The sequence below is a fragment of the Grus americana genome, chromosome 20 (genome assembly GCF_028858705.1).
Source record: "Grus americana isolate bGruAme1 chromosome 20, bGruAme1.mat, whole genome shotgun sequence".
NCBI lineage: Eukaryota > Metazoa > Chordata > Aves > Gruiformes > Gruidae > Grus > Grus americana.
The window spans coordinates 2,742,850-2,766,014 of record NC_072871.1 but is presented as its reverse complement, the minus strand read 5'-3'; the positions used below and the strand labels follow the sequence as shown (position 1 = coordinate 2,766,014).

General features: G+C 61.4%; 1 protein-coding gene across 2 annotated transcripts; it reads right to left on the bottom strand.

Moving 5' to 3' along the window:
- Positions 1-239: 239 nt before the first annotated feature.
- STXBP1 (syntaxin binding protein 1) lies at positions 240-22,790 on the bottom strand. Of its 2 annotated transcripts, XM_054848791.1 has the most exons (20): positions 22,540-22,699; positions 11,059-11,108; positions 10,823-10,904; positions 9,995-10,071; positions 9,701-9,779; positions 9,249-9,352; positions 8,302-8,450; positions 7,821-7,905; positions 7,492-7,622; positions 6,964-7,071; positions 6,785-6,845; positions 6,090-6,155; positions 5,847-5,927; positions 5,579-5,717; positions 5,255-5,364; positions 4,991-5,092; positions 4,054-4,139; positions 3,581-3,735; positions 2,459-2,582; positions 240-1,149 (listed from the first exon to the last, which is right to left on the bottom strand). In XM_054848791.1, exons 1-19 carry the CDS (start codon positions 22,574-22,576, stop codon positions 2,473-2,475), a joined length of 1,812 nt encoding a protein of 603 aa, XP_054704766.1. In that variant the 5' UTR covers positions 22,577-22,699; the 3' UTR covers positions 240-1,149; positions 2,459-2,472. The 2 variants fall into 2 exon arrangements, with proteins under 2 accessions (XP_054704766.1, XP_054704767.1); XM_054848792.1 differs by lacking the exon at positions 2,459-2,582 and having other exon boundaries at positions 22,540-22,790.
- Between the last annotated feature and the right edge of the window lie 375 nt (positions 22,791-23,165).

Sequence of the window (23,165 nt, the reverse complement as noted above, 5' to 3'; positions counted from 1 at the left end):
GGGCAATCCTTGGGTGTAAAAATAAAAAAAACCCAACTAAAATCAGAGGTTTGGTTAAATCACTATACACCAAGCTTGTAAGAACGTCACGAGACACAGTCATTAATATACACAGAGTCCGGGGGGGGGGCCCAGAGCGGGGGGGCCTCGGCACGCGCAGAAACGCTTCACCACGGGACGACACGAGCGGAGCCGGGCACGGGGCACCCAGCTTCCGTGGGATGGATGGAGAGAGAGAAATATATATATATATAATTTTTTAATTTTTTTTTATATATATATATATGCATTTGAAGGAACACCCGGAGGAGGAGGAGGCCGGGCCGCAGCAGGGCAGGGGAGCGGCCGTGCGAGCAAACAGGCCCAATCTCCAGGTTTTGACCATTTTGGTCCCTTTTCACATGGGAATTGCCACAGCATGAAGAATCCCAGGTGTGCCCCCCCCTGCCCCCAACTCCCGCCCCAGATGTTGGCGTGCACATCTGGCAGGACCGCCTGCCGCCCCAAAAGACAAGGGGAAGGAGCCGGCAGCGGGGACACCACCCCCCGGCCGAGAGCAAGCAGCGATGCGAGAGCTGAGCCCAGCCCACGGCGCCTGCCTGAGCAGAGGCTGGAGTGATGGTGCTGCGTCCGTCCGTCCGTCCTTCCATCCACACAGGACCCCAACGAGGAGCGAAACTTTCGGAAAAAGGTTTTTTTTTTCTGGTTTTTTTTTTTTTTTTGTCGCCATCATTCGCTAGCAATGGGCAGATGGGTTACTCAGCAATGAGATCCTGGGTGCTTCAGATAGCTGCAGCTACAAATATATAGATTTTTTTTTTTTCCTTTTCCTCTTTTAAACACAATGCATCATCGGTTTTTGTAAGATTTTTTTTTTTTTTCCCGGCTGTTATCCCCTCCCTGTGGATAAAATGAGATGGGGAAGGCGTCGGGAGGGGAGAGGGGGTCAACACAAGAACAAGAGAGAAAGCTGGGCCGGGCTGGGGCCGGGAGCAGGATCGGACCCTGGGCTGGGCGCCCGGCAGGGAAGGTGAATTCGGCATCGAGTCGGTGGCAGCGTTTCCTTTTAACTGCTGCTTTCTTCCTCTGTTTTATTGAGTTTCTTCAGCGTGTCCAGCAGTTTCTGTGGGGTGAGGATGTGCGTGGACCCTGCGGGGGCAGAGGAAAAGGAAGGGGCATCAGCGATGGCTTTGGGACCCCCCCGTCACACCCCGGCCACCGGCCACCGCTGTTCCCGGTGTCCCCCCCCCCACCTCAGCGAGGCCTTACCTGGCGGCGACGGCCCCGCGCGCCGGTAGAAATGCTTGCAAGAAAATGGAAATCTATGGGGGGAGCTTGGGGGGAGCGCGGATAACAGGAAAGGAACGGAAAAGGAGAAATGGAGATGTATGGAGCTGGGGGGGGGGGGCGGGAGGTGCCCGTGCAGGGGGGTCGTGGCCAGTGGGATCACTCCCAGCCCCGTTGGGGACGCCCTGGCCCAAAAGGCAGCGGGGTGCACGGGGCAGGGGGTGCAGGCAGGCAGCAGGCAGCGGCCGGGCACCGAGGGACCTTTGGCAGGTCCCCAGGCTCTCCCCCCGCCTGCGCAGCAGAGCATCGCTGGGTCAAAGGGGTGGTCGGGGGGAACGGGGGGGAGGGAGGAGGAAAAGGGCTCTCGCCTTCTGCTGCCCCTTGCTCCGTGGTTGCCTGGCACGGTGCCAGCGGCAGCTCCCAGCCCCGCTGCCCACAGCCCGGTCCGTGCCCCGACGCCGCCGTGCCGCCCTCGCAACCTCCCCGGCTCCACGCAGACCGACACGTGGCAGCGGGGGGATGCCACAACGGGTCACACCGGTAAAACCGCTGGCAGCTTAAACCCCAGCGTGGATTTTGGGGGTCTGTAATGTCAGGGGGCTCCCGCCCGCCCAAGGGCACCAAGTGCCACGAGAGCAAACCCGAGCTTTCCCATGGACTCGGGATCTCAGCCCCATCGCAGCCCAGAGCAGGGGGGGGTCACGGCAGCGCCCAGCCTTCGCCGTGGGGGACGACAGGGGCCAGAGCTGGGACAAGCGCTGGGGTCCTCCCCGCGCACCCACCGCTGCCCGCTCTCCCCTGGGCACCGATCCCCCGGCCCTGCTCCAGCCGCCCGCCCCGGGCAGCACCCCGGGGTGCTCCGGCCCCCTGCCCGGCCCCGGGATGGCTCTGCCAGGCAGGCAGGACCCCGACCCGCCGCCCCCGGCCCCAGCGAGGGGGAACTCGTGGCATGAAGGAGCCGGCCAGGTCCGGCCGAGAGACATGGCAGAGGGATGATGGAAGCGGCGCTGGATGCTTTTCCACCTGGAAGGAGGAACTGCAAGCATTTTCGTATCGGAGAACCAAATGGAAACGAAACCCAAAATAATAATTAAAGAAAGGAGGAACGGAAGAATCAAAGAAAACCCTTCGGGGAGGAAGAGTTTCTTTTTCGTTAGTAAGCTGCCTTTACTTGGTTTCTTTGGCTCACTCCATTGCTGGAGCCTGATCCTCAAATGATACCCTAGTAGAGTCCCTGAAGTCGGGGTGCCTCAGGTCCATGAGAAATTTGGTGGGAGTGAGAATGTGAGTAGAACCTGCGGGAGAACAGAGCGGGGCTGACGGCTGCGCCAAGACACCCCCCACCCCCATTTTTCGGGGCGAGGAAGGACGCGGTTACCAGCCGGAGCATCGTAGGCGCATGCAGGGGATGGTCCCCGGAGAGACGCAGGATGAGATGGGCAAAAGGTGGGATGGAGCCGGGTGGCCGTGGTGGGTCTGGGGCAGGGGGGACACGGCCAGGGGCTGTGGGAGGTGATGGAGAGGGGGCTGCTGCCCCCAGGGGACTACAAGGAGCAGGTGAGATGCCAGCAAGAGGCTCTACCAGGTGCCTCAGGCAAGAATCCAGGGACCAGATGAGACGGTGAGGGGCTCCTGCCCCTGCCCTACAAGGTGTGTATCCAGCTGTGCTTCCCCGGGGAAACATTAGGGGACCTAAAAGCTCCTTGCTAACATCTGGCAGGGCTTCCACCATGTCCTCCATGCCTGACCCTCGGCTCCTCCAGGAGCACAGCCGGGGTGCTGAGACTGAGTACGCAATGCACGCTGCACGTGTGCAACAGGAAAACGCATCTCGTTGCATTGCGTGTGCAACAGGACACGCAGCGCATGGGCAGCGGGAAAATGCATCTCCAGTTGCACGCGCAGTGCACATCGCGGTTGGCATGCGGTGTTGCATGCCTCTTTTTACTTCATTTTTTTCTCCCTGTAACAACCCCGAGGATGAGTGTGCAACACAGGTGCGACAGGAGCAATTCGAGCTGCAAAACCCCCTTCCCTTTCACCCAGCTCTGCGGGAACAAAACCAGCCAGGGAGAGGAAAAAAATGGGAGCAAAACTGGGGATGGGTGGAGGGACATATCCTGTCCCTGGGGTGGGGGACACAGGGATGACGCCAGGTGGCAGGAGAAAACATTTCCGCAGAGTTCCAGCTCCCGCAGTCGTCTGGAGCCGGGAATTTGCGGGATGGCGGAGGGAGCATGGGATGAGCAGCCAGCGCGACGGGGCGCAGGGTCTGGCCCCGGCTCCCACTCACCTATTAGCACTTCCCACTTGCCGCTGGCTTGCGTCACCTCGTAGGCGCAGCGCATCTCGTTCATGCTGACGCCGCCCAGGATGAAGATGATGAGGCGGGGGCCGCTTCGGTACTCGCCGGGGGCCTTGTTCTTGTGCCAGTGGCCGTAGCGGGCACTAGAAAGAGGAAGAGAAGAGGGATGAAGGATGGGTAGGAGGATGCTCAGCAACAAACTGTGCGTTGAATTCACATCTTAAATAACCACACGTTAATTAGGTCCCAAATTGTTGCTAGAGCAGGTAAAGTCCAGCATCCAGCCACGAGAACTGCTCTGTTACAGGTGGGGAAACTGAGGCACGGCATGCCTGCATGGCCGCAGAGCAGCTCACACTCCTGCTGATGCGTAGGGCCCCTCCGGGCAGGCGAGGGATGGACGCTAACGGTGACATACGTACCAACGTATGGGGGCAGGGCGGGGGGCGCGGGGGACCCACCTGACGGCAGTGGTGCTGAAGGAGGCGGAGGAGCGGGTGGAGATGTACGGGTAGTGCTTGGTGTCCAGCTTGTCATCGATGGCGTCCTGCGGGCACAGAGCCCCGGGGGGGGGTCAGCAAGGAGCCGGGCACAGCCCCTGGCCCTCGAACCGCTCTGCAGGGCTGTGCCCGGGGGGATTGGCCCGACTGGGTCGGGATCCATTTGCATACATCTGCATTTGGAACGAGTCGGCCCTGTTCCCACAACAGGGTGCACTTGGGGGGAGCAGGGTGGTGCATGGTTGCTGTGGGGCAGCGTGGGGGGGCTGCAGGGCAGGGTACGGGGTGAGGCTTGCCCCCAGCACGGGGTGCCTGTGGAAGTAGGGTGAGGGGGGGAGCAAGGCTGGGTCCTCTTCTGGGAAGCTCAGGGGCGTGAGCTGAGCTGGAGGCTTCACCCCCGTGATCCACCCCCGGGGTAAGGGACCTCAGCGGTGGAGGGCCAATGCCATCGCTGAGATGGTGGTGAGATGGTGGTGAGATGGTGGTGAGATGGTGGTGCTCTGTGCAGCCCCCTCTGGTCCTGGGGATGAGGTCTGGGGGTGCCTAAAGCCATCCTGGGGGGAGTTTGCACGGACTGTGGGAGAGAAAGGCAAGAGCTGGCGTTACGTGTGCTTTTGGAACTCAAGGGAGCCGGGGCTCTGCTTGTCACCGGTGCTGGGAAGCAGAGGTGGCACTGAACTGCAGTGAACCCACTCGGGGCCAGCATGCACGTGGGGGCCAGGAAAACCTCCCAAAACATCCCAACCTTGTTGCAACTGGAGGCAGCGAGCAGCCTGGAGGGCACGTGTCGGGGAGAGGTGCCAGGGTTTGGGTGGAAGCACCCAGCTCTCTGCAGGTCCCTTCCCGGGTGGTGCTGAGGTCCCTGCTCCGTGCCCCATCCCTGTCCTTGCTGGCTCACCTCCATGATGTCCTTAATGACAGGGGTCCATCGGGAGAGCTGGTAGGTCTGCTCGCTGATCCGCTCCTTCCGCTCCGGCTTGCTCCGGCGGCGCAGGGTGGACTGGGCAGAAAGAGCACAGGGACACCCCGAGTCACGGGGGCTCCCGTGGTGGGACCAGGGCCACCCCAGAGGGGTGCTGGGGGCATCCCGAGGGGGTATATGGGTGCCATGGTCCTTCCGAGGGGCAAGGAGGGCCATGGGGAGCGGGAGGTGGACACTCACGTCTGTGATGATGGGCACCCCGAGGTGGGCCATGTTGGTGATGATCTCGCTGTCCTCTGCCGGGATCTGAGCGTGCTGGATCAGCTTGTTCAGGTTCTCCTCGGTGATACCTGGAAATGCAACGGGAAGATGGTGTCCACTTGAGAAATGTCTCCCGGCAGGGACGTGGCCCTTCCATCGTCACCTTAGGACACTTCGCTTGGTGGTGGTTGGGGAGCCAGGGCTGAGCCTTTTGATTCGGCTTATCTTGGCCAAACTCTGAGCTGTTTGCCACTCAGAGCTGCCTGCATGTCTCGCCCACCCCTGCCCAGGTGTCCTCCTCACCGTTCTTCAGGAAGATATACAGCAAGATGATGCGGATCTTGTCGTAGGTGCTGACGTTCCCATCCAGCAGGATGGGGACGATGGCCCTCATGGGGTCCTTGATCTTCTCGCCTTCAGCATCAGTGCCCATGGCCAGGTCCTGCAGAGACCGCACAGCTCATCACTCCTCCACCCATGGCTCAGTGCTGAGCTGTGGGGCAGGAGCTGCCGGCCCCAGTTGTCCCTGTGGGGATGTGTGTGGGGGGTGTGGGGCTGGGGGAGCTGGTACCTGTTCAACTCTGCAGAGCTTGTCCACCGTGCCCTGGTAGTGCTTCATGCAGTCCTCAGCCAGGTGCAGGTGGGTCGAGTACTGGGGAGACACAAGCGGTGTGGTCACCGCTGCGGTGCTGGCAGCAGCCGAAGGTCCCCGTGCCACCACCCCCCAGCCTCAGCCCCTGCCCATGGCTGGGGACTCTCCGGGCACAGCTGCCATCACCCGCTCCTGTGCAGACATCTCCTCCCCTCCTCGTACCTTGCTGAGCTCCTTCTGGTACTGCGGCATCTTCTTCAGCATCTGGGACAGGTCTCTCATGGTGGTCTGCGAGTGAAGGGGACATGGTCACTCACCCTCAGGGACTCAGGGACCATGAGCAAAGAGGGGATGCCCCCACCAAGGACTTCTGTTCCTCATGCGAGCCCCTCACGGGGGTTTGGTGACGCCTGCCGTGGCACCGCCGGGTCTCCTCTGCTGCAGCTGAGGGGCAGGGAGGGGGTCTGCCGCTCTGCAAACTGGAGTGCCAGGGAGAGAAATCCCCCCCAGACCTTCCCCTGGGACCCCCGTGCACTTGGCTGAGGCTGAGATGGTGCTTTCAGCTTCTGGCCACTTTGACATCCTATTTCCAGCGGGGTCCCCTCACTGCCACCGACTCGGGGTCTCCGCAAGGGAACCGGCCGGGGTCAGAGGCAGCTGCTGTGGGATGGGCACGGACCCTGTGCCAGGGGAAAAACGAGCCCCGTGGCGCAGTGCTCTCCCAAGGCACCACTTCCCCAGCCCCAGGCGTAGGGCTGGCACCCCACGGGCATCTCCCCCCGTCAGGGTCCTGGGCACCCTTGTCCCTTTGCAGAGGTCCCCACCAGACATCCCCCAGGAGACTCCTCCACCGTGTGCCAACCTGTGCTGAGCCCCCCGGGTGCCCACCCCCAGCTCAGCGAGCGCAGTCAGGTCACCTTATCGCCTGTGTTCATCCTCTTGCTTGAAGAAAACTCCTTCAGGGACCGGGTCACCTCCCTGGGGAGAGGAGGAGGACGCAGCCATCAGCGGGGAGGGGACCCTGACAGCGGGGTGGGGTGGCAAAGCCGAGCCGACATCCCACCCAGCCGGCAAACCGCCCCACAGGGACACTCACTGGGACACCTCGGCGATGTGTTTGTGGCGCAAGGTGACCCACAGGTCGTCGTCCTCGTCCAGGAGAACCTCCTTAATCCGGGCTTCCCCGATGCCGCTCGTCTCGTACCTGGGAAGAGGACGGGGGGCATCACGGTGGGGCTGGGGCTGGGGGGCATGTGGTCCTCTCGCTGCCTGGGCTCTAGGGAGGTGGGGGGACATGGGGGGACATGGGGCCTCTTCTTGGCTCCACCAGCAGCAGGGTGAAGTTACTTCAACTCGCTTTCACATCTCACCTTCTTGTACCCCTTCAACTGCTAAATCTTGGGAAGGGGCCAAGGGTTGAAGGCTGGAAAAGCCCTTTTTGCATCAATCCTGCCCATCACACCTCCTGCCAGGCTGCAGGCAGGAGTGGTTTCTCCCAACCAATGACTTGTGATGGATGGAGGGATGCTGAGGCTCAGACTTCATGGCTGAGCTTCCAACTCCCACTCGAGGGCTGGACTCATGGGGCCCATTGGGGTCATGGGGACGGCAGCACTGAACTCACTTGTAGACGTCGTTCTCGATGGGCAGCAGGTCGTAGCTCATTGCCTGGAAGGTCAGCTCGTGCAGCACCGGGGAAGCAGGGTCAAAGCCACGGTCCAGGATGAGGAGCTGGGAGCGAGCCTTGTCCGGACCCTACAGAGCCAGGAGGAGCCGTCAGCAGCGGGGCCGGGGGCTCCTCCAGCCCTGCAGGCGGTCAGGAGAAGCTGGGGCCATTTTGGGGTCCCCGCACGGGGTCTGCAACTGCCGCGTGGTGGAACTTGAGCGGGACTTTAGGAGTGAAGCATCACCCAAGCATCCTCCCCTGGGGCTGCTGGCACCGTCCCTGCTCACCTCGCCCATGGTGGGGTCATCAGCCTTGTAAGCGTCCAGCTTGTCCTGGATGAGCTGCGCCAGCATGGCGTTGTCCTTGTAGTCCCTGGAGGAGGCAGGAGGAGAGGTCAGCTCCCCGGGGCGGCTGGCTCTCGCCAGCATGGGATGGGGAGGAACTGCTGGTTTCCCTGTGCAACATCCTTGGCTCATGGGAGAGGAGGGACCTGAGCAAGTTTTGTTGCCCATTTCCACCTCTCCTTGGGGTGCTCTGCTTTGTCGTGGTGCCACCTGGATTTTAGGGTCCCAACCTCCCCCGCTCTGCAGAGCATCTTCAAGTCTGAGCCTGTTTTTACACTGAGCACGGGTGTCTGTCCATCCCACCGTCTCCTCCATCCCCACGCCCTCACCAGCACCAGACACAGCACGGCCCCACGCTCGGCACGGCCCCGGCTCCATCGCACTGCTGGGGCAGAGGGGGGGTTGCCGACCGCACTGCCCTTACCCCCTGTACCGCACGGCCGGGTACTCCTTCAGCGTGGCGCAGAGCGTGGCGATCTGCTCTGCCAGGCGCTCCAGGATCGGGTTCTTCATCTGGGCCTTGTGGGGGCTGTAAAAGCTTTGGAAGGAGTCAGCCGAATCCAGGGAGTAAACCTGGGAGGTGCAGCGGGAGGGAGGTTAGAGGGGATGTACTGGGGGATGTCTGGAGGAGAGAGGCCCCGCAGGACACCCTGGTGGGTTTGGAAACCAGATTCAACCCCAGACGAAGGTCCCCAGCCGAGCCTGGGACCGGGCGGCAGGAGCTCATGATGCTCAGGGCATCCCGTGGCTGCCAGCTCCGGCCCCGGCTCCGCGGTGCGGTCCCTACCCACGTGCAGCCACCCAGGGTGAGCAGAGGAGGCGGGAGAACCCCTGTCCACAGCAGCCCCCTGCTCCCAGGCAGGGAACCAGAGACCCAGGGACAACTGGGGACACACTGCTCCCTGCCCGTGCCACCAGTAAAGACCAGAAGCCAATTTGGCTGCGTGTGGGGATGCCGACAGGTCATCTTCTGCCTGTCTGTCTCCCCAGAAATGCTGAGGCTTGAAGGGTTAATGGCACCAAGCGGGTAGCACCATCTGTCCCTCCCTGTCCCCCTCGTCCCCATCAGGGGCAGATGGCACGGGGTCGGCTCCCCGCTGCCCTTGGCTGGGGGGTGCAGAGCCGGCCAATGCGGCTGCCGGCACGGGGCCAAGACGCAGCGCCTGCTAAATCCCCTGCGGCGGATCAGCCCCGAGACTAATCGAAGGAGACAGGGAGGAAGAGCTGAGCGGGAGGCGAGGAGCCGGCTGGGGGAGAGGGGTACGAGGCTGTTACACAAACCCTGACGGGCTGGAGAAGGACCCAGAGCATCCCCCATCCGTCCCATCCCCTGGACCACCCCAGTGGGGACGGTCCCCAGCCCAGCCTCACCTGGGACTCGGAGGGGAGGAAGGCAATGTTGATCTCCGTCAGGGTTTTGATGACCTTGGCAGCGCGGGATTTCACCAGCTCATTGAAGAGGGCGTCAGGGCAGGCTGCAAGGGGAGGAGGAGGGTAGAGCTCAGCATCCCCGCAGCCCTCCATCCCCACTTGCTTGCACGTGTTTTAGTGACAGGGACCCTCCCTCCCCTCCGCTGCTTTCTTGGAGGGCTGGCTGCCTGCAGCGCCTGCCCTGGGGCGCAGGGGTCCGGCCGGCCGTTTGGGAGCGGGTGATGGAAACCACCCGTTGGCACTTGGAGCCGCCCGGTGCCACGGGCAGGATGGGGCTGTCACCCCACGGTTTGCTCTTTCGCCCTCTCTGCTGCCCGGGGGATGTCAGCGGGGAACTGGGGGTCTGGGGTGCCTGGGCAATGGGGTGGGGGCCGTGACCCCCAGGTACTCACAGTCAGTGAAGAAGACGTGGGCAGCTCTGTACTTGGAGGTGGGGGGATCCTTGAAGTCGTTGATGAGGGAGTGGATGGACTGCAAGAGAGGAGGGACCGGCTGGGCTGGGCACGGTGGCACTGCGGGCGTCTCGGCAGGGTCACCCAGCGCCCTCCCTCCTGGCACAGGGGAAGCTCCGCACCTCTGGTCCACCGCCCCGGCGGCACCGCTGGCCTCGCTGGGGCCAGGATGCCATCCCAGGGTGGGCATCCCCCTGCCTCCCCCCAGCCAAAGGCAGCGCCCCACATATTCACCTTCTCGGAGGGGGTGATGAGATAGACGGCCTCCAGGCTGGGCAGCGGCTCCCGGCGCTTGTTGATGTCTTCCACGACTGGGGGGGAAAAACAGGAGCTGTGGCGGGGGGGTGCAGGCGGGGGCACTCGGCTGCGCAGGGTTGTTCGATATCCCACGGCAGCACGGGACCGGCCCTGCCAGCTGTGTCCAAAACGTCCCCAGCCGCTCGCCTCTGCACACCCGGGAGCCAGGGCAGGGGCTGTCCCCACCCTGTCCCAGCGCCGTGGTGTCCCACCGGGGCTGCATGTCTGGGTGCCCGGCAAGGTCCCGGGGGGGCAGTGGATTTGTCTGCGTGCTCCCGTGCTGCGCTCGCCTTGGTTTATTCTCACATCCCTCCGCTGGAGGGGACCACCCGGGGGTGATGCTCTGGTGGTACCCAGGCTGGGGCAAACCCCCGCTGCCCCAAACCCCTCCCGATGCACTGCCTGGGGTTTCCTTCTCCATCCTGAGTGCCGCAGCGAGCTATTTATAGGGCTGACATAAAATAACACCTGGTCTCCTCCTCAGACCGAGATACTGCCAGGACACAAGGTGTTCGGGCTCCTCCGGCCTCAGCAGGCAAGGAGGGAGGCTGTGAAACATCAGCCTGGCACCGAGACGGTCGTCCATGAGCAACGGGAGGCAGCGCGTCTCCATCCCAAGTGGGATGGGGCTGGGTGGGGGCCGTGCCGCCGCCTCGAGTGGCTTGTGCCAGCCTGGAGATGGCTTTGCGGGTCCCCTGGTACCGAGGGAGGTTTTGCCCTTCCTACAATGAGGTTTGCGAGAGATGGCTGGGACGCCGCACTCACTTGTTATCCCCTCCGTCATGATGTCGGTCATCTTGCAGCAGGAGGAGAGCATGCGCATGCTGAGCTGGTCCACCACCAGCACCTGGGGAGAGGGGCTGTGAGCCGGGGGCATGGTGGGCAGCCAGGGACCTGCCCTTCCCCACCCCTTCCCCACCCTTGGGGGGTCCCTGCCCACACCTACCCCCACCCTCCTTCTCCTCCTCCTTTCCTGCCCCGCCCCAGGGTTTGGCTCTCACCTTCCATTCGCCCTTCTTCTTCACTTTCCGGATCACATCATGCATAATCTCTGCAAGAGAGGGAGCGTGGCGGGGAGATGAGCACCCCAAGTCCCCCCCTCTGGGGTGTGAGCACCCCGGGGCCCGTCAGCAGCAGTGGGGTCTGTGCCGGGGATGCCGAACCCCCCACCCATGTGCGGGGCCACAGAGAGCCCCACTCCCCCAGTGCCTTTCCTGGGGACGTGGGGAGGAGATGGGGGGTGGGTTTGGGGTACCCAGGGAGGGGCGGTCACCCCCAGCCCCGTTTATGTCTTGGCATTAACAGACAGAGCCCATGCCGGCTGGTGGAGGGTCGGGGGGTCCCTCTGGAGAGCTGGGGGGCCACCCCACACGTCTTGGCCCTAATCCAGAGCACCAGGAAAACAACAGCGGCTTAAGAGCTCCTTTTAGAAACAAGAATCAAGCAGCCTGAGCCTGTTCCTTGTAATCCCCCTCAATCCCATTCCGCCTCCCGCAGGCACTGGGCTTACGCAACCGGCTGGGGTGGCAGCACCCGCGGGTCCCCCTGCACCCCTGGTACCCCTCAGGGCTGGGGCCACCCCGTGCCCATATTCCTGGGCACAGACACCCCACTTCTGCCCGGGGCCAGCCTGCGGGCTGCTCCACGAGGGGTGCAGGTTAAAGCCACGCGAGGAGGTGGCCCTGGCAGCGGGACGGGGATGTCACCTTTGGGGCCGAGTTGCAGGAAGGTGGTTTTGAACCTCACCAGAACAGGTACTTGCCCTCCTGCCAGGCACACGTGCTGCCTAAACATCTGTGTTGGGGGATACGAGGTGCCCCCAAACCCCTTTTGCCCTGGGGTATGAACCAGCACCCCTCGCGGAGCAGGGACATGCTGGGGAACTGCCCGGCCAAGCCCAGGGGACAGGGTCTGCATCTGCGAGCAGCCACGCCACGGCCTCCCCTTCTCTCCCTCCTGGAGGGTTTTGCTCCGACCTTCTGGTTCCAGAGACAGGGATGGAAATGCGCAGTTAAAACCCAATTAAGAAATTATTTTAAATTAGAAAATGCAAAGGTGCTGGGAGATGGTGGTGAGGGTGTCGCCCTGCCTGCCCCGGCCTTGGGACCCTTCCCCCATGGGAGTGACGCCAAGGGTGCCAGTCCCCCAGGTAAAGCTTGACTTGGGTTTATATGGGGCAGTTCGGGGCCCAGATTTGTCCCTTTTTTAGGCTTGAGAGAGGGGACTGCCCTGGGAGCACCCAGCCCTAAAAACTCCTGCTTTTGGGTGATGCTGAATTTGGGCAAACCTCCCCATGTTCCCAGCTCCCCCACCCGCTGGGGATTTGTCCAGGTACGAGTGGCTCGGGGCCAGCCGGGGCCTCGCAGCCGCCCTGCGCCGCATGGAGCATCCTCACTGGGAGAGCTGGGGCCCTGCCAGGCTGGGCATGGCCATGGCCCCCCCCCCGTGGGTTTCCCCACACTGCTGGGCTTGTTCACCGTACTAGCACCCAAATCACCCTGCGGTGAGAGGCTGTAGCCCTTCCCAGGGCACTACGGTAGAGGCTGGTGCCAGCAGGGATAAAACGGGAGCCCGCGAGCATCGCTGGTCGGTCTGTCCTGCTGTAAAACTTGGAGGCAGCCGTGCCCACGGTGGAGGACAATTCCCACTTCACATCCATCACCTTCCCAGCGACATCTGCCTCCGGGGAGCCCCAGAGTGGGGCTGGCCATGAACCTGGGGTCCTGCCTGCCCTTGGTCACATCCCATAACCTCTCCATCAGTAAAGGGGGTGCGGGGCACCTCCGGGCCAGGGAAGAGGCGATGGAGCATAACTGGGTACAGACGGTCTGTGCCCCTGAGCCCCCAAGCTGGATGCTGCTGCGGGGGGGGGAAAGCTGCTGCCTGCACCCATGTGCACTGCCCACCCGAATCCAGGTCACCCACGCAGCAAAAAAGTGAAGCGGGAATTGTCCTCCACCGTGGGCAGGAGCCGGCAGCGAGGGCTGCCTGCGTGTGCCCGGTCCTGCTCTCCGGTCCTTCACCAGTGCAGGAGTGGGGCTGTGAAGGATGTGCCAGCGCATCCCTCCTCTTCATCACCCACGTTTGGCTCCTTCCCTGGAGCAAGGCTCCAGGAATAACGGTGCTGTTTACAAGGCAGCACAGCACGCACATGCCCTCTGTCCCACACCAACAACCTCCACCGCAAACGACGGGGAGTAAAGCACAGCGGGGCCGTGACGGTGCACCACATGCCGGGCGGCGATACAGGCCGGGAAGGGGTCAGGGTCTGGCTGTGAGCAGCCAGAAAGAAACCCTGCCCCGGCGATGAAAATACCGCTTTGCTCTGGGGCCGGGAGGGGAAGGAAGGAAGGAGGCTGGGAATGAGCGTCCTGGGGCCAGGGGAAGGTGCCGTTGGCGCAAAGGTCCCCACGGCCGGCTGGCGCGGTCCTCCTGGCACCCTCCGTTGGCGGCAGTGAGAGGGAGATGGGGACCCAGGACAGGGGAGCACGGTTGGACTTGATCATCTGAGGTCTTCTCCAACCTTAAAGATTCTATGATTCTATGAAAAGGGCTCCCTGAGGAGCAGCCTTGGCCAGCCCTGAGCTGCTCCTCAGCAGGGCAGCCACTGCAGGGGACGTTTTGTGCTCAGAGCTTGGCTTTGCGGGGACTCTCTGTCCTGCGTGGGTGCGAGCTGAGCTGGATGCGTGCGACAGAGGGAGCATCTGCCCGGCCATGCACCTCCCAGCGCCAAAAGTGCGGTCACGTCCCCTGGCCTGATCCTGGCACCAAGGTGGTGGGCCTCCCAGAGCTGAAACGGGGCACCTCCGAGGGTGACAGCTCTGAGCTTGGGGCACCTTGGTCAGAGGTGGGCACACACGGGTACCAGGGGCCAGCCCTGCTCCCAGCCTGCTGCAGAGCTGCCCTTCCCTAAACCAACGTCCTCTCCTGCCTTCCCACCGGTCAGATCTGGCTGCAAAGCTAAGTGGCCTCCAGGTCAGCTCTTCCAAGCCAGCTCAGAGCCTGGGCAGGAGCAGGAAAGAGGCAGATCCACAGAGCATCCTCAAAGAGGCTCCGGGGCCCTGGCAAAGCACGGGAGAGCAGGAGACAAACCCGAGCAACAGCTTGAGATTACAGTGTCCTGTTTGGAGGAGACGTGGCCATGACCTGCACCTCCTAGGTGTCCTTGCAGCAACTATTAAATCCCCACGTTAGGGAAGAGTGGTCTGTTAGCGCTCGGGTGGACCAAGAGGGCAATGCTAAATGATGTGGGTGGCCAGGGCTGGCACGGAAAGGGGGAGGATGTGGGAATTATGAGGTCAAAATGTACAGTCCAACAGGGTACAGCTGCTCCCTGGGGCTGTTCTGGCTAATGTGGCTGCTAGCAATGGAGCTGGGGCCACAAGACCGAAAGCTTGACCAAGGCCAGAGTTGAGAAGACACCCAGACCCATCCTGAGAGCAGGGCAATTTCTCAGCAGCCTCTCTGGCAAGGGCACATCTAACCAGGAGAAGGGATGCCAGCATATACGAGTCATCCAGGATGAGCAATGCCAGGGAAGGCATCCTTGAGCCAATTCCGCACTCAGTTATAGGATCAGCAAGAGACTCCCAGGAAAAACAGCAGCTCCTCTGTTCCCCGAGGTCCTCAAGTCAAGCCTGGACACCTCCCGGGAAGCGGTGCTCTCATGTCTCCACATTAGCAGGTCAGATGTTGCTGCCCGCGTCCCCAGATGGTCTGGCCAGCCAGAGCTTTTGGGCTCTAACATCAGTTGGTGACTATCAGAGTCGAGCTTTTCATCCTGGAGATAAACCAGGTTTCAGGAGAAAAAATGCGTATGCATATCTCATCCAGTGCCTTCAATACTTGGCTTGTCTGGACCTACCATGCTGCATCTGCTTCCTTCAGGCTGGAAGAATTTTAATTACAATTTCTACCGAGAACAAGCAATACAGGCAGCTCTGGACTTATCCTCCAATGTAGAGACAACGTCGGTGCCTACGGCCAAGGAAGCACATCTCACCCACGAATGGAGGGCCTCCAGTGCTCTTGAGTAATATGGTCCTAAAAGTGCAATCATGCAGATGATGTGCTCGAGAGCAGCCACCTCCCCCAGCCCACCACCTGCAGTTTGGCTTGTTCTTGTGGTGACACGTGGCATGAAAATGACCCACTGCATTGTTTTCAAGCAGGGCCAGAAGCTGGTGACATGGTGGCCTAGTAGGACTCGAGCCCATACGTCACTCCAAGAGGCTTAGCCTGCGTTATTTATACCGAGCTGGCCGGGCAGCCTTTCTCCAAGCCTGCCTTGCCTCTCTTGCTCACGGCAAAAGCAACCAGCCCCATGTCAACTGGTTCTGGGGGAAGAGGGCACTTGTGGGCACTTGTGCCCACACCAATAAAGCCATGACCAGCTGAGACAAACTCCTTCTGGGATGTGCCATTACCCTGCTTCAGAAAGAGCCTGAAACCTCATGAGCAGCCCTGACCTCCACCGGTCAGCGGAAGCAGTAAAACCTTGGCCACCATGCCATCCTGGAGCACCAGGACGGGCAAGGGATGCTGCGGCCAGGGGATATTTCTGCTCTAGCACTGACCCAAGCCTGGCCTGTGCCAGTAGTGATGGCCAAGCCCTTCCCTCCTGGAGCAATGCAGGAGGCCAAGCTCCTGCTGCTCAGAAATGCTCCTTTGCTGCCATGTCCCAGGACCTCACGGGCTGCACACCTTGGCCTGACGTGGTAAGGGAGGATGGAGTTGCTTTATGGATGGGCAACAGGCTGCAGGAATTGCCCAAGGTCCTACAGGAGATGAGTGGTCCTAAGTGTGGGCTTTTCCCTGTCACAAGCAGGGCTCAGTCCTTTCACTCTCCTCATGTGTCCTCTGTTTTGGGTTCCAAAATCCCAGAGCAGCTCTGGAGAGCTGGATCACAGAACTCCACAGTGAGGTTTGCTCGAGACCCACTTCTAAAAAGCTGTCATGCTGCATCTCCAAGATGAAGATGTTTGGCTTTGGGTTGGCTTGGCAACTGCTTTTTTGCTGGTTCATTAAGTAATTGCTTAAGACAGTGTGAATGTTACATAGATACAACCACGTTCGAATGTAGAGCACATATCTACCTCAGAACATCCTCAGTCAGGGATCTCCAGGTGCCAGTGTACCATCTCCAAGCAGTCCCCAATAAAACAGGCTTCACGGACCAGAGGATGGCAGGAAGGTCATCAACCCCATTCAGGACATACTGAATAATTTCATTTACAGGAGGCAAAGCCTAGCTGATGTCCTTCAGTGTGGCTAAGAGCCATCTCAGGGACGATTTGAGTCTGGAGACCACTGTGTCCGTATACCAAGCATGTCTCAAACACATCCTCTCCAGCAGTCTGTGTCCCGAACACCTATTTTTCTCACTGGATTATTTCTGGTGCCTACCCGGAAGACCTCAGCCCTTCTGGAAGACACATGCCTCATGTAGGAACCTGCTGGCAGTGCAGCCCAGGTGCCATCTAGCTGTACTAAGTCCTGCATGGGCAGAATTGCTCAGGCTCAGCTTCATCCTTCCCTCCCCAACCTTGGATGAGGTGAACTTTGATATTTTCACATCCAGAGCAGCACCGCACGTCTCCCTCACGGCCGCTGGTGAAACATGCCACGTGTCGAAGCCACGCCAAGCAGTATTTGTGTTACTCTGGGGAACCACGCAGCGCTGCTTTGCTGCTGGGGCTCTAGCTTCAAGGATTAGTCATGGTAATCATAGTAACCTGTGATTAATTCCTCCTTTTCCTATTTGCACTGCTCTCATGAAGGATGTACGTATTTATACCTACCAGCCAAAGCCACGGGAAACCTGCATAGCCTAGAGAAAAGGAGGACAGAGACCTGGAGGTCTTGAACTCTTTAGAAACTGAAGAACACACCCAAAAGGAAAGAAGGGAAATGAAATGCAGGATCACACCCACGAATCACTCTCATTGACTGCGCTGGAGAAACATGGTAACAGTCATGGGGATTTTCACTGCGGCATCCCTCCTGGCACACTTTCCTTGGGTCTGTACAAGGATCTGGGAGTTGAGCAGAGCTTCTCTGTTTGGGTAGAGTCAATGGGCCAGACTACCTGGCAGACCATGCCAGGTCCCTTTTGAAGGCATCACCCTTCACTAACACTTGTCCTCTTCCACCAGGTGTTTCCATCTGCTGTAACCTGGCTGTCAGCGGCTGTAGGTGCTGTTGGTGTAGCCAATTTTGGCAGCGCTTCAGTGCCAAGAGGAGCCAAGAGGTTTCCTGCAGCAGGACAGCATGCACAGGGTGTCACAGCGTCCCAGAGGGGAGGTGACCTTCTCCCAGGGGTAAGCCACGCTCTCCTACGTCTGCGGCTGTGACTTTCTGAGCTGGTTCTTCTCTGCCTTGAACCAAGAGGGAGCGAAACACCAACAAACTGGGGCTCTTCAGGCTCGGTTCAGTGGGAATCCAGGCTGGGCTGGACTCCTGTGTCCACATGAGCTGAGCTGGTCCAACTCTGAGTGATCTTTGCTGCTCCCTTAGTGGCACAACATCAAAACATCTGCTGGGCTCCATAAATGACCCTATAGCACATGTGTTAACATGCGTGTGTACACATTCATGTGTTTGTGTGTGTACATGGGCAAAGTGGAAGCCCACAAATTAATGCACACCTTCAGCTTGATCTATTTTTGTACTCTCCAAAACATGAGAGCCAAGTTCCTTCCCGCACCATGAGTTGGTGGACACAGCATCTGCTTCTCAGTGTGCAAATAAAAGGCATGTGACGATGATTCTCTTTTTAAATGTGTTGATTTTGTGGGAAGAGGGAGGAAATCTCTTCTGGGATAATTTTCCTGAGAGGTACAGGGGAATTAGATCCAGACCTTACTTTTTTTTAAGAGGGAAAGAGTTTAAGTCCTCTACATCAGTGTTTTTTTCAACCTTCTCGCACACGCAGACACCGGTGGGTGGACAGACCTGCCAAAGTGAGGTTTGTCATTCTTGGTAACCTTCCATGGTCACCTACAGGCAAGTATTTCTCAGCCCCTGGTGTAGAGCACGGTTTGGAGACTGACATTGCTCTGCACTGTGTGGGAAGATAAGCCCTGAATTTTGCATGTATTTTTTTCAAGCTTTTCCAACACAGAGCTGATGTTGGAGGCGAGACAGACTCTGGTGACAGGGCTAAAGGCCCCAACAGAGGCTTTGCCAAGCACCCGTTCCTGTACCCACACGTCGGGCAGGCGGCACCGTGCCACCCTTGAGACTCCCCAGAGTCGGGGATTGGGAGGGTGGGCTGCCCAGGAAGCGACTGGCTTCAGGGTCTGCTCCCACCCATGGGGGACAGGGCACAGAGACCCTCTCCTCCTCACCCAGCCACTTCACCCGCACACCAAGATCCTGGCAGGGCTGGAGGCTCTGCCCCCGTGCAGGCAGGAGGATGCAACGTGCATCCCTGCAACGGTCCCACCGCAACCAGCCAGTCCCGTGCCCTTCACTGCCTCCTCTCCCTCTGCTCAGCAGAGACCTTGCCAGACCTGGCTCTGGGGCAGCACACGAGCCTTGTACCCTGGGACGGGCTTGGAGCATCCTCAACCAGCAGCATCTGGCCCTCGAAGTCTCCCTGTGCCCCTCAGCAAAGGGGTGGTGGGAGCAGTGAGGTGCCCCAAGCAGCCTGGGTGAGTCACGTACCGGCAACCCAGCAGCAGGTCCCCGGGGCCCCCGGCTGTGCCCCACGGCTGGCAGCAGGCTGGCAGCCCTGCCCGTGCCTCCTCCCTGTCCCAGAGGGGCAGCACAGCACCTGCAGCTCCGCATGAGCCTGGGTCCCCGAGTCATCACATCCCCGCAGGGGCGGACCCTTGAGAGGTACAGATGGGGACACTGAGTGACACGGTACGGCAGTGAGTGCTGTACACGGGTGCTGAGGACCCTTCAGACCTTGTGCAGGAAGGATTTAACCACGGGGCCCCTCGGTGCGGCTCTGGCAGGCAGGCACCCAGGCACAGGTCAGCTCTGCGGGACGCCGTATAGGCAAGGATGCTCCGTGGGAGGATCGGCTAGTGTCCTGGGGGAAAGGTGTCTTCTTGCTGTCTCAGGAAGGCAGCAGGGCGCTCCCTTATCCCGGGGCTGCTCTGCTTCTCCCATCTGTCTGTGACAGCAACGGGAGCAAAAGGAAGCCCTCGGGGAGGTTCCTCTCCCCTTGCAGGTGAAGGGATCCAGGGGTTTGCAGACCCAGCACCAGTACCACCGCTGTGTGCTCCCAGCCCTCCACGGTGGCAGGCACTGCACAGGTGACACCCTGCAGCATGGCCTGTCTTGCCTTGCTGGTGATGGTTCAGTGAAGTAAACCCAGCCTCCTCCTCCTCCTCTCCACTGCAGGGTGCTGCAGGAGAGCGGGGACCAGGCTGGGCAGGAGAAGCTGAGGGCAGGCTGTCCTGAGAAGATCCAAGGAGGCCTTGGGGCAAGAGAGGATGGGAGGAATATCCACGCGGCAGGGGGTTAGATGAAGATTTGGGGATGGGTGTCCTCAAAGGTGAGACCAGCTCCCACGCTTGGGTGAGATTTTTCTAACCAGCACCAGAGCAAAGCGACTGGTTGTCCAGTGGGGTTCCCTGGGAGGTGGTCACAGAGGGAGCAGAAGACACACCAGGAGGACCTGGTCCTTGAGCATCACCTCTGGGGCCGAGCACACGCAGCTCCGACCCCGGCCAGATGAAAGCGAGTCCTGGAGGGATGCAGCCATCGCTGCTGGATACTGCAGGGAGGCACAGGGACAGCCCCCCCCAGCACACACCCCACGGATCTGGGGGGTGACAATCCGGTTCTGCTCATCTCCTGCAACACTCACCCACCTTGTCCCCCTGCCCACCTCCTCCCACCTCTCCAGGGGCCTCCAAAACCTGTCTTGTTATGGCACCAGCTGGTCAGAAGAATAATCCGGGTCTGGAGGGAGGCCAGGGCAGAATGCAGCTCCGGGGGGGGGCCTGGCGGAGCGAGCCATGGCAACACGGCAGCATCCTTCCTTCCTTCCCTCCCTCCTTGGGAGGGAGCCCAGCGGAGATACCCTGCCCCGGGGTCAGCCCCAGGCTTGGACCTCTTGCTCCTTATGAGCGAGCACCTTCTCCTGCAGGTAAACCTCAGGGGAATCCCTGCCCGAGAGCAGGCTGGCGCAGCGAGGGAGAGCCGGGGAAATCTTGTGCCAGCCGCAGTGGTGCCCAGGGAAGGGGGAGGTCTGGGTACCCTGCAGACTGGTCCTAACTCTGGGGGAGCAGCTCCAGCTAAAAACAGCCCCACAAGGCAGGAACTGACCCACCAAGACCAGGAGCTTCCCAGGGCAGCCTGAGGAACACCTCCAGCCCCGGTGGGTGGGGGGCTGGACCCTGCAGGGTTGCTCCTCCGAGGGCCCCATCCCTCGCTCCTATGCAGCATTTTGCCTGCACAAACCCCGCTCTCTCCTTCCAGACACCCACGCCTCCCCAGTAGCCCTGCTATAGCACTGATGCCCAGCCACCAGTTACCATTTTCAGTCTGGAATGGTATTTTCCAGGGAAGAACAGAGCAGTTTGTTACTAAACCCTGAAGGGAAGGATTGAGCCAGATTTCCACAATGCTGCCTTGAACCTCTGTGTGTGTGTCTGTGTGTGTGTTCTCTCCCAGCCTATTCCAGCACAGAGACAATGAATGAAAATAAGGGACACGCAGTGGCGCTGGGCTCTGTCCCCCCTTTAGCCGAGGGCACTGGATGATCTGGCTGGGGCCCTGCCTGGGGGGTGCGTGGGTGGCTGGTCCAGCTCCCCCCCCCCCACCCGGCTGGGCTGGGGGCAGCCCCTCTCCCCAGTTCAGCTGCGAGACGACCAGCCCCCCCAAAAGAAAACCCAGCAAAGCACAGGAGCCAGCCTCCCCCCCTCCCCAAAGCTGATCCCGCAGCAGAGGAACACCGGGGCATTTCCCCGCCTTTTCCCTTTCATTTTGCAGCTGCCTGGGCTCTAACCCCCAATGCAGCACCCCAGGGTGCCGGGGGGGGCGCAGGGATGGCGCAGCCCCCCACCCCCGGGGCAGGGGAGGACTGGGAAGAAAGCAGGGACATCAATCCAGGGGGTATCCCCCCCCCAATCACCACCCACCCGATCACACCACCAGCCCCGGCCGCACCATCTGCAGCCTGCGCGGGAGGGTTCCACTGCACAACGCGGCGGCTGCCGGAGCCACCCCACCCGCGGGGATTTCACCCACGTACACACACCCCCCCCTCCACACACACAGAGATTATACACCAGCTCCCCCCCTCCAAAAAAACCCACCGAAAAAAACCAAAAAACCCCACCCCCCTACCCTGCCCCGGCTGGCCGCGATGCCACGGAAATAAATCATGCGAGAGGAGCGGGGAGGGACGAGAACGGCTTTTCATGGCTGCGGGGAGCCCGGGGGAAGTTTCCACCGGTTCCTGCCGTTTCTGCTGTTGATTTAGTTATTTTTATAATGCGGAGTTTTTCGCTTTAATTTTGCTACGGGGAAGGGAGCCACCACCACCACCACCACCACCCCCCCTTCAGCCTCGGGCGTTTTGGAGAACACCACCCCCCTCCCGCCATGGAGCCGTTGAAAATATCATCTTGCAACAGCCGGGGGAAGGAGGAAGCAAACCCGGGGCTGCTCCGTTCCCACCCGCCTGCCCCTCCCCACCCCGCAGCTCGGCCGCCGAAAATAGCACGGCAGATCGCGACCCCACAGGGCGCAGAAATGCCCCGGAGGGAGGGGGGGATTGCGGGGGGAGACGGGACACGGCCGCCCCGGGATCAGGGAAGCGAAGTCACGTCCGGGAAAATAAGAAAAAAAAAAAAAAAATGACCGTGAAAGCGGGATTTGCTGCAGACAAAGCCGAGAGGCGCCCGGCCTGACACCGCGGCGGTGCTGGGGGGGGGAATTCTGCACAGCCGGACATCTCTGTCCGCCCCCCCCCCCAGCTCAGACCCCCCGATGGGGGGGGGGGGGGCGATTGGGCTTTCCTGATTATGCTCTGATGGGGCGGTCGTCCTTCGGGCATTTAGGAACCAGAGGCGGAGGGGGGGCCAAGACTCGAGCGCCTGTCGCTTCCCTCTTTACCCCCCCCTCCTTCTTCCACCGCCCCCCTTCTCCTCCCCTCAGCACTGCAGAAAAATCCCAACAGCCTCAACACCCCCCGCCCCCAAATAAAACAAATAAAACCCAGAGGGAGACAGAAAGCGCCGACAGCCCCCTCAGCCCCCGGGGCCAGCTTGTCCCCACGTCCTGCCGGCTGCCCCACGGGGGTGTCGCGTCCCTGTCGTGTGTCCCCCCCCCGCCGAGCGCTGATGCCACCCCCAGGGTCCGTATTGCGCATCCGCAGCATCCCCCCACCCGCGGAAAAGGGGAGCCGGCCCCTGGTCAGTTTCACCCCCCCCAGGTCAATTTCACCCCCCCCAGGTCAGTTTCACTTCCCCCCCCTCCCCGCGGGGTGCGTAAGTAACGCGGCCGGACGCGGATCTTACTTTCTCCCACCACAGCCTTGAGTCCGATGGGGGCCATGTCTCCGTGCCGGGGGGGTCCGCAGCGGCTGGGGAAGGATATTGGGGGGGGGGGGGCACACACACGCACACACAGCCGGGCGAGGCTGCGGGTGGCGGGCGCAGCGCCGGGCGGCGCAAGGATGCGGAGGGAGGGAGCGGGGGGGAGAACGGGCGGGCCGGGGCGGGGGGGGGGAGGGCAGCGGGCTCTGGCGGCCGCGGCGGGGCTCAGCTGACTGCGCGGAGGGGAGGGGAGGGCCGGGCCGGGCCGGCGGGGGGGCGGGACGCGCGTCACTCCGCACCGCCCCCGCACCGCCCCGCTCCGCAGCGCAGTGCCCGCCCGCCGCCTCGGAGCGCCCCCTGGCACCCAGCACCCCCCCCCCCGCACCCGGCACAGCACCCCCCCCTTCCCCGCACCCCCTCACCACCCCGCGCCCCCCCAGGGCTCAGCTCTGCACCTCCGGGTTTATTTTGCCAGCGCCGAAGCAAAGCTCTGCCTGCGCCCCCCCCCGCGCTGCCACGGGGCTGTATGAAACCTGCCCCCCCCCAGGGCTGCAGCATCTGCCTGGGGGGAGAGACCCTGCCCGGGACAGCGGAGAGGGGTCCCTACA